The sequence below is a fragment of the Caretta caretta genome, chromosome 4 (genome assembly GCF_965140235.1).
Source record: "Caretta caretta isolate rCarCar2 chromosome 4, rCarCar1.hap1, whole genome shotgun sequence".
NCBI classification, from domain to species: domain Eukaryota; kingdom Metazoa; phylum Chordata; order Testudines; family Cheloniidae; genus Caretta; species Caretta caretta.
Genome location: NC_134209.1, coordinates 49,027,473 through 49,038,391, shown reverse-complemented (window position 1 = coordinate 49,038,391; position 10,919 = coordinate 49,027,473). Strand labels below are relative to the sequence as shown.

At 38.1% G+C, this 10,919-nt stretch overlaps 1 protein-coding gene across 2 annotated transcripts in view; it reads right to left on the bottom strand.

The window, feature by feature from the left end:
• Positions 1-2,627: 2,627 nt before the first annotated feature.
• METTL14 (methyltransferase 14, N6-adenosine-methyltransferase non-catalytic subunit) overlaps positions 2,628-10,919 on the bottom strand; it is a 31,443-nt gene continuing 23,151 nt past the window's right edge. For both annotated transcript variants that reach the window (XM_048847132.2, XM_048847133.2), the window contains exons 10-11: positions 7,787-7,997; positions 2,628-4,348 (exon numbers count right to left, since the gene is read on the bottom strand). In XM_048847132.2, coding sequence (XP_048703089.2) covers positions 4,035-4,348; positions 7,787-7,997 — 525 coding nt within the window. In that variant the 3' untranslated portion in view covers positions 2,628-4,034. The remainder of the gene's footprint in view (positions 4,349-7,786; positions 7,998-10,919) is intronic.

The following is a 10,919-nucleotide window of genomic DNA, read 5'->3' as shown; positions in this document are numbered from 1 at the left end:
TCTATGATTCTAAGTGCATTCAAAGTTACCTTAAAGATAGGATCAGACTCCAATCCCTTGCAAGGAATATGAATACATTAACAGTGTTTGGATCTTAAAGAACCAAAATGCTTCTAAACTTTAGAGATTTTTTGAAAGCTGGAAAGTAATAAATAAACCCCAAAAGGTCAAGACTGGAGATCAGGTGTTCCTACTTTAAGGTAGTACCCTGCACATAAAAGGTTCCAGGTGCGTAATGGATTGGAATAAGTATTAGGGGCAGACTATACAATCTCTCTTTAAATGTGCTATTGTCTGTTTCACAAACTTAAATCTTATTTCAGCAGTTTTAGATTTTTAAGTTTTCACTTGACTGTGTACATGAGGTTCCTGTTATACTTGTTTATAATAATGATATAACTATGGAGAGAGACAAGAACCCCATTGTCACAGAATATGCCTTCCGACTCCTACATAAGGGCTGAGAAAAACCAACCAATCCTAGTCAAAGTTCAAAGAGCTGGCATGCCTACAGAGCTCTCTGCACTGTGGCTGGTCCATGGAACTCTCTCACCACCTGCACTATGACTGGCCAAAACCGTTCTTTCATTGGTGCATTTCCTTGACTTCCATCAACATAAACTGACAAAATTTACAATATTCACAAAATGATGACTAAGGGCTTCCTACAAACCTCAAATTCCTACAAACATCCTACATCCACCAGTACCTTCACATAAAGAACCAAAAAGACATATCCTAAGTTTCCACAAGTACTAGAACCTTTGGAAGATCACTAGCAATCACTGTAGAAATACATGAATTGCGTTAGATACGTGGCCTACAAGGGATGCTAAGTTATACATAACCAGGCAGTGCTAATGGTATACTATTTCATGGAAAGACATTCTGAAAACATTTTCCATTTTTTCAAACAATTTAACAGTACATTTAACATTTCAACAAATTTATTACAAGTGACAGTATATGAGAGCAAAAAAGACTCAAGATGGCTAGTTTTACACAGAAAATTAGTCGATTGAGTTTTAAAATTCTTTTGAAGCAGTATGTTTAGCTGTCCCAATAGGCTAGCCTATGTCATTGTCAAATCCTTTGCTTGCTGCACAAATAGAACTTTGAAGATCACACTTTATAAGTAACTTCCTGAACAGACAGGACGAGAACTAAGCAGCTATACTAGAATATGCTGCAGAAATAAGAAAGGTGGCATTAAGCATGTGACAAAATTTGAAATGGAGAACGTTCTGTTTGGTTCCGTCTTCAAGAATGGGAAGTGCTCGAATTAGCTAAATATGTTAGATAAAAGACTCACCTGATGTCCATAATTGGCTAAGTGTAATCATCACCCCTCTCCTGTGAAAATGCTCCTATCAAGAGACAGGATGGCCATTAGTAACGGGATACAAAGCCTTTCCTTTCAGAATACAAGTGCAAGTGTGGCCCAGGTCAATAGTGATCAGAAGTTACCAAATGGTGGCATTTTTACAGTCTATCTGAAAAGGTTATAGCTTCACTTTCTCATGAACAGAGGTCATCACCACAAAGCACTAATGTTGTCAGTCAAGGATAGATCAAATATGGATAATGTACTATCTTGTCACATGGAGACGCAGTCTCTCTGCATCAGTGCTGACACAACAGGGCACACAGCCCTAGTATACCTCTGAAGCACAGAAAACTGCCAGGATGACATTCAAGAATCCATATTTTCCTGAGAGTCAACATCATCAGTTGACAAGGAGCAAGTTTGTTTGTCAATGTGTATATGGGACTTTCACTGGCATCAATGGGAGCAGTGTGCATCCAAAGGCAGTTGAAGCCTTAGGAGCGATTAGCAGACATTTATTGCTTTCCCATCTTAAACAGTTTTCCCAACTCTGCCATTCTGACCTAAAGCAAGACATCTCAGTTCTCCTTTAAGAGTTATTTTTAGGTTAGAGTGCAGTATCGAGGATTCATTGCTCCTTTCATATTTTATGCCAGAATACTTGTTCTTCAACTGTAGAGAAGGCATGTATGAGGAAGAAGAATCAGAGGAAGAAAGCACTGGGTTAATATCACTTTCCTCCTCACCTTACAGAAGTTGTTTTCAGTGGCATGAGGGTGCCATCTCTAATGTTGAGCATGTACAATAGTCAAAGGTTGTGGCCCACAACTATTAAGCATTCTGGCTTGTTCCAGATGCAATCCGCTGCAAGCATCACTGATGTTCAAATGAGCTACTGATATTCTAGAAAATCAAGGATTCAAGGACCCCAACTCAACCAACTTCTACTTCGAGTCACTCCTCAGCTTTGCAGATGTGACACAGGTAGAAGTACAATGTATATAGTGGAGAGATTTATTCACCCATCACCAATTGCCATTTACAGTTACTAAAATCAGAGTCCAGTAAACTGTCCAAATTATAAAGCACGGGGGGGGGGGAGGAGGTTGTGTGTGTTAAAAAAAACCATTAAGCAAAAAAATGATGGGAGATTTCATCCATTAACACAATAGGAACCTCTGTTCCTTTATAAAGAAAAGCTGAATTGCCTAAGCAGAAAACCAACAAAATAAAAACTTTAAAGGCAAATTGAAGAATGAATAAAACCTACATTTAAATAAAACCAAAAAATTCTAGAAAATATTAGGGAAGATGTTTATCAAAAACAATACTGAAATAAATTTCATTATTCACCACTTTACAGGACATTCATTTAAAAGTTCAGTAGATAAGAAGTACAAGAGTCCCAGGGACAAATTCTAGTCCCGATGAAATCCACAGCAAAATCCCTTAGACTTCAGTGGGGCCAGGATTTGTTCATAGGCATCAAGTACCGTACAACTGATTTACAGAGCTGGCTTATCTAAAAACAAATACCACACAGTTACAATAAAGGTGAATCACTTTCTCTTTCAAAGTTGTAGTCTGAAGCTGATTTTCTATAAGACACTCTCATCCACACATCACTTACTATTTAAAGATCCACTGACAAAGCAAAGCTTGAACACAGTTTTTCAATCTCTGAGCATTGTGTTTGCAGGTGGAGTTTATCCAGATTTCTCTGGAAGCACTTTCCCTCTTTATGGCTTTCTCCCCTTTCCCCAAATACTACCTTCACTGGGGCGGTTTCATTATTCGTACTGCATTTATTTTGTAATAAAAACTTGGCTTTCCCTAGTCACAAATAAGACAGTAAACAGGCAAAGGGCAAGATTCTCTACGTTAAATCAATGCATGTCTACGTAAACAAACAAATATGGATGACTGCCACTTTTTGCTTTCCATGAAGCATTACAAGTGACAACATAGAATTGTTTCTGGTTTTTCAGTCCAAATATCAAAGATAAAAATGTTTTAAATATAAGTGAAAAATAAAAATACTACAAAACTACTCCCAGGAATGACTGGGGAAATTTAAAACAAATAGAAAAAAATAGAGCTCTATTTATTCAATATTACTCCTCTGTTTAGTTATGAATATAGGGGAGGAAGAAATAAATGCTATTACAGACACACCATTTTTCCTTCCATAAATACAATGCAAGTCTGTATCATCATCATGCAAATTCAAATTGCATCTCTGAGTCCTGACCCATCATACTGATAATGGAAAGAAACTGATACCTACACAAAAGGTAAGGGGGGGATCTGTTCAGCGTTTATAGGGAAGCATTAAAGAAAAAAGCTGAAAGATTTTTTATTTTTTTTTTAAGTTGGAAAAGATCAGAGCAAATGACTCCTCTTCAAATCCTATTCACAGCTTGGGGAGATAACCCCTTCTGATGTTCCCAGGCTGCTCTGACCTCCTTCCTGGTGAATGAAAGCTGCCAGGAGGCTTCTCAGCTCATTGCCATCAGGTGCTGGATCCCAACTGCCAAGTAAGGTGATGTGCCAAAGTATCAGGAACTGCTTGCAGAAAGCACACTCAATTAAAAAAAGTCATCTGGATTGAGTCCCTGGAATGACTCATCTTGGTGGAAACAGGACTAAAAAGATATGAAGAAGAAGAGGCATAGGACCAGAGGGAGAACTAATGACGCAAATGTAATCAGCGTGGGGGGAAGCCTCCTCTGTGGGTACCTCCGCGGCCCCCTCTGAATCCACCCCTTTCACCCCGGAAATTAGTTCTATTCCTCTCTCTGCCTCTCTCTCCCCGGCCAGCTGAAGTCCCGCCTCTTCCTCCTCCCCTAGGAGCTCCACCTCCTCGGTCCGACTTGGATTTTGGAGGTGGTGATTTAGGTCGAAGTCGCTCAATCTCTTCTGTACAACCAGTCAGATCTGAATTTGGAGCCGTGAAGTAGGAGGCATAGGTTTCTGCATTAAAGTTGCTGTTTGTGAGGGTGGGTCCCACAGTCAGCCAGCCTAAAGAAAAACAGAAGATAAAAAGTTAGCAAGAGCAGCAAACTGAATTTTATGCTTTAAGGACAGACTCGTTTTTTCTTAACATCTTCATGTGGATGTTGGATAAAGCTCTGAGTTGATAGCAATGTTTTCTGAAAAACAGTTTTGTTAGGTCTATAAGAAGCCAACAGTGAACCCTTCTAAAAAAAGAAGTCTGCACGGAAAAGTTCCCAACTTATGGAAATGTGAATATTTCAGTTTGAAATTTACACTGGGTTGAGTGACAAGGCAGGTGAGGGAATATCTTTTATTAGACCATATTCTACTGGTGAGAGAGACAAGCTTTCAAGATCCACAGAGCTCTTCTCTTTCATCAACAGAAACTGATCCAAAAAAAGATATGACCTCACACAAGTTGTCTCTCTCCTACCCTGGGACAAACACAGCTACAGCAACACTACAAACAACTTGGTTGAGCAGGCATGTATGTGAATGCATAGTCCTTAAATTGACTAATTTACTTAAGAATCAAAATACCACTCAGGGAAAATGAAGTTACCAGAAAGATATTCAGGTTTAAGTCTGTACTGTACCTCATGACACTATGAGCTATATAAGTGGTCCAGTACTTCACCCACTGAAGAGAATTCCTGGAAACTGAACTTCCAGTTATATATCACTTACTAATGAGAAAGACAGGGTTTAGTGGACTGAGTGCTAGCAACAAGGAACAAATTAAAATCCAGGCTCTAATACTAACTTCCTGACCTTTGCCAGGGTCAACTAAAACTTTGCATCACTCCCCCCAGGTCCCAATTTTAAAATAGGGAATAAAAATACTGGGTTAGGTTTACATCCATCAGTGTTGTGAGGATTTGTTAGAAGTTGTTTGCAAAGCAGTCTGAAGATGAAAAACGCTACTTAAGTGCTAATCATCACTGGCGAGCAAAAGTGTGCTCTGCCAATTTTTGCCATTGCCTGAACTAACAAAAAAGAGAGTTCTACTGAGCTAAATATATTGTAAATAAGCATACAATACAGTTCCAAAGAACATGAGGGCCCGTCACTAGCTTAAAATACAGAAGCAGCCCAGTAGGTGACTAGAACATGAGATTAACGAAGTTATGTGAATCTCTGCAGTACAGTCAAAAGAAGCTTCAAGGATGCAATGTTCTCTCTCCCTCAAAGACATGTAAAACTAAATTAAGACCGAGAACACCATTAACAGTGGAAGGCTGACTAGATATAACAGAAGCTGGTTAGTAATAGATGTAACTTGCTACTGAAGAAGCCAGGCTACACGTTTGGGAGTGTACTGTTTGCAGTTGTTGTACCATTCTCCTTCCCATCCCAGATGGACTAATTTTGTTTTTATAATAAAAGCAAGCCTTAGCTCTTACAAATCGCAAGGCATAACGTCTGCATAGTGTAATGCACTTCCCTAGTTTAGTGAAAACTAGTTACTCCCATTTACTACAACACATTGTTTTAATAAGAAAGCTACTTAAAGAGTCCATAGAAATTGAGACCGCAGCTTTGGAAGTTCCCTCGCAAATATGCATTTTCTTTTTAATAAATGTGTTACTATGCTGAACAAGTTGTTTAATATCCAAAGCTCAGACTAATGGGATACACAATCTTAGCACAGTCATTAACCAGGGGATAACATTCAGTGAGAGTAACAGCCGGAGTCAGCTGATTTTAACTATCTTACGAATGGTAACCATTCCTCTGGCAACTACAATGCTTTTTTAAAACCAAATCCAGTTAGACTGCCAAAATCCACTTTTTATAAGGTTAAAATAGCATCTACTAGTGTTGCAAAACTTGGTAACAAGTGGGCCTGAGAACGAATTCTATTCTAAGTCAACACATTTTTCCTAGTGAAACTGCATTTCATTCAGGAAAGCAATGAAGGGAAGGGCCCACGACAGAGGAAATGTGCAACATTTTAGACTGAAAGTAACCTCCAAAGGTCTGATGCATGCATTGGTAACTTCTAGACTAGGCATGCAGTGGCTGTTGTAGTTTTAGACTTGGAGCCAATACAGGGACGTGTCAAATTGCTGGCAATGCCATTCAAGCTCACATGGCTAACCAAGGTAAAAGAGTTTTCAGGAAAGAAGCCACACACAGGTCATGATTCTGACAAGGTGTAAAAGGCCATCATAGCAATCGAAGTATTTTATCTGACATTAGCTCAGCAATAATGAGGAAGAATACTTATAGCTGGCGAGGACGTTGATGTATGTTAAAAGAAAGGCATCCCTCTCCCTCTAAAAGCAACAGCTGCCACAGACTTTCCAGATTCAGCTGCTTTTTAGTGATTGCTTGGTTGGTGATGTGGGAGGAAATATTTTCTTAATTTACTTGAAATCTATCACCTGGCCTGGGACACATCTGTCTAAAAAGCTCTTTAGGATATTCACACAGATGAGAATTTACAACCAGCAGTGAGTGTTATTTTCTACCTTGCACATGATAAAGACATTCACATTCCAAAGCTGCTATGGAGTTTGGTCTTCTATTTCTTTTTTAAAATGAAGTCTGACAACAGAGGAACGACATATCAAAAAGGTATAAAGTGTTTTGGAACAGTTTAAGCACAGACACATTATACTAATAAGTTTGTACAAAAAAGCTTGTAAACCTGGAGTTATGGCATTTTGTTCATTTTTAAAAGTAGACACAAATATCTGTACATTTTTAAAAGACAACTTACTAGTAAGCAGTGCTAAGCTGGATTCTTGGTCTGTCGCTGTACCCCTCACCGGTAGCCACATAAGCAGCAGCAGAAGTTATAACCCTAGAAACAGAATAACCTCCATACACCACTCCAGCAAGGAGGGGAAGGTACATCCCTTTCTTTGTGTGTATACTGTTCCATCTATAGATATACACCCTAATCTGCACTTGCAAGTGCCTCTTCTATTCTGATCAGTAGTGGGGGGGAAGGAGGGGGGAACAGTAGCCCACGACTAATACTAGGGTACAATTCCTATGCTTCTTCACTGCTGGCAGAGTTCCCCAAATATGGCAAGTGGTGGAATGATTCCCCACTTTCCCCGCCACCTCCCCACAGCCTGCACTCTCCACAATCACCAGAGTGGAAATCTTGTTTGCAAGGTGGAAGTCTTCTGCCCAATAGATCCTATGTCCTCCCGCTGGATGAGCTCCATGTTGGAATCACCACCACAAAATTTACTGTTGGCCACATGGCTTCTTTCAGTCAGATAAGGATTACTGAAATCCCTTTTATTGGACTCTTTAAGGTTAACATGATGTCTGTGACTAGTACAAACCTCGGCAATATAAATGTACATTAGACTAAATTCTATTTTGTATCAATGTTTTCTTTCTGACCTCATGAAATTTCATCTTATATGGAAGTTATCAAGGGAAGGGACAATCAGATTAAGTGAACTTTCACTTATTTCATAAAATAAATAGAACATCTACCTGGTCGGATTGTACTATCCCTTCCAAAAAGATGAAGGCGTCTTCTTCCAAGGCAGAAGTGTTCAATGATGTGAAAAATCTCTACAGGTTTTTCTATATTGCCAATCTCAGGCTCTTCAGTGATAATTAAGTCAATATCAACATTAGCATGGATGAAGTCACCATCTGTACTACGGCGGACTGTTCCTTTAATACCCATAAGGCAGTGTTCCTAGACAGAACAAAAAAAAATTATGGAGGGTGTCTCATCCTGAAAGATTCTAAAGCCCATTACAAACCATATATGTACAATGCAATCATCTCTGGATTTTGGGAACTGAATAGTGCACAGCACAATAAAGTGTAGAAAATGTTCTAGCAAAGCCACATGGCAAACTCCTATCTTTATGATAATCAGATGGGACTGACCCAATATGAACTGTTTTTAAGGTCTTATCCAAAAGAATGGAACAAACAGAAAAGGTACCAAAAACCCTTCTAAAACAATGAGAAAAGAGATCCTAATTTAAAGAGTTTCTGATTGTGGTCCCTTTTCTCAAAGTCACACAGTGCTGCAAATCAAATTATTCATGGTCTGAAATAGGAATTTATTATGGACTCTAAAACTGTTTCAGATTACTACTAAAAGGGCATAATCATGAAGAGGTCTACGGTGGAAAAGAGTCCTTAAACAGATTTCCTGAATCCAGTACAGTGCAAGCTGGTGCTACAAACAGTACAGAGTCAGACAGCTCAGTGCTGTTTCTCCTTCATTTTATTATGCATTGGCACAAACATTATATTAAATCATGATGTTAAGGTAACCTGTGAAAAGAAGATTCCATAATTTTTCTCCTTTATGGCCATGAAAGGATCAAACAATAGAAATGAGAGTAACAGCCAGTCCTTTACAGATTTCTTTTCATAGTATGCCTTTTACAAAGCTGGTCTCCATCCACCAATTCCTTCCTATAGCCACCATAGTATACAAAAAAATAAAACCAGTGTAAAGTGATTAGTGCAGTTTGAATCAAAGAACGGTATAATGCTTGAATTAAATGAAACAAGCACTGTGTTTCTTTTCCTTCTATAACATAGTAGGAAGTGACCAACAGAGGATCTACAAATGGGGAACCTCCTTACTGGATATGAGAGGAAATGAGGGCTGTGCATATTAATGTCAGAGTTCTGTTTCTGTGAGTACTACATTCCAATGAGAAATTTTCCACAGATCATAAAACAATGATTTACTAAGCATCACCAGATGGTTCTCAAAAATCGCAGACAGTGTATAATCATTTCCAGATTTTTGGCAGAAGGGCTAGAGGTTAGAGAGCGACTGCAAAGAAGCAAAGAAAAAAGTGATCTATCCAACATACTGAGCTTAGTGACAGCACTTACATTTTAGGTTTTTACCATTTCTCAGACAAATATTCAAGTAGAATAGGATGGAGCACAGAAAATCCCTAGGCAAATCACCCATCATGCCAAGTTTGATAAACCTGGTGGTTACCAGCATATCAGTGAAAAACAATCTTTCTAACATAGGGAATACGGTTTATAAATGCCTCAGGTATACATTACATTTAAGTAATATTTCTCAATGGCGGTTGTATCAACTTCTTGTCTTAAGTTTTGACACTTGATACTGTATAGAAATACTATCAGTGAATATTCCCTTCTTCACATTTGACAGAGAATATGAACTTGGCCATCTGACAGATCAGAATAAAATTGGCTCTAATTTCCCCACATATTCTTGTTATATAACCAATTCTGACACCAACCTTGATACCAAATTCATGTATACACAACAGTACACAGGCAAATTCTCAGTTACCAGCATCAACAACCTAACTCCTTTGACAAAACATGAACCTTATCTATCTCCAATGTACATAAAACCTTATTTTTATTCGTGAAAAAGTTGTAAAACATCTGGCCTTTAACCACCATACACAATAAATATACATCCACACCTACCCATATTTACGTTAGAAAAGCATATAAAGGACTGGTCCAAATCCCATTTAAGTCAAAGAAGTAACAGTTGGATCACAACTAAAATAGTAACAACCACTGAGATTCTGCTTAATGATCTAAGCATATCAATTGGTGATCAGGTTAGTGAAATTTTAAATTGTTATAAGCCAGGCATTGAGAGACAGCTCCCTGTATTCACTAATACAAATGTGTTCCGATTACTATGTTAAATGAAATATCCTAAAACAGTTCCTAACGACTGTGGCCTATTTATGATTACCACTATGACTCTCACATAATACGTTGTTAAGCTTTCTAACCTACAACCTACTCTTACTACACTACTCATTCAAATACGCATCTAATTTAGTCTACATCATCAAGTAAATATTTAATTTGAACCAAAGTTCATCGTGCATCCATATGCAGTGAAAAGCCTCTTCCTTGTAGGACACTGGGAGATGGCTGTTATACAGCTGTAGTCCTTAAGGTCATGTTCTTTAAAAAAGTAGAAGAGGATGCCTGTGTTTGTTTTTCAACAGCATTTTTACTGTCAAAGTTAGATTAATAATGTGCCTTTACAGTGCCCATGTCAATTTATAATTTCAAGCTTTAAATGTTTAAATAAACATCTTTAAATAAATAAATACTCAAGTTCTGTAGTCAAACTAAGTAATTTAATCAAAAGCTGCTATTCCCAAAAAACCTGTTGCCATTCTGATTTGGAAGGAGGTTTGTTTCTAAGCAACTGGTGTGCTCCAGAATTAAATAAATCAATCAGTTTCTATACAGGACTAATCTAAATCCCAGCCCAATTTCCATCTGTCATTTGAGCAAGTAATGAGGGGAAACATTTGTGAAGCCAGCATTTGCTCATGTAACGTGTATCATTTACATTTCAATAGTGGTTTTTAAAATCTGACAACCTAAAAGTCAAAAACAATCAACTCTACCAACAGGTAGGCACAATGAAAACAATAGAAAATTGTACACAGCTTTCATCTTCCTGCAGGTTGATAAACGGGAAAGCATTTCTACGATTCCCTTTCCTGTCTATCAACATTTCAACAAGACTTGAATGAATAAGAACATTCAGAAAATCAAAAGAACTTCGTAAAGCAACATTAGATGTGGATGATGACTGTATATTTAATCAAATTGAGTAAAGAAT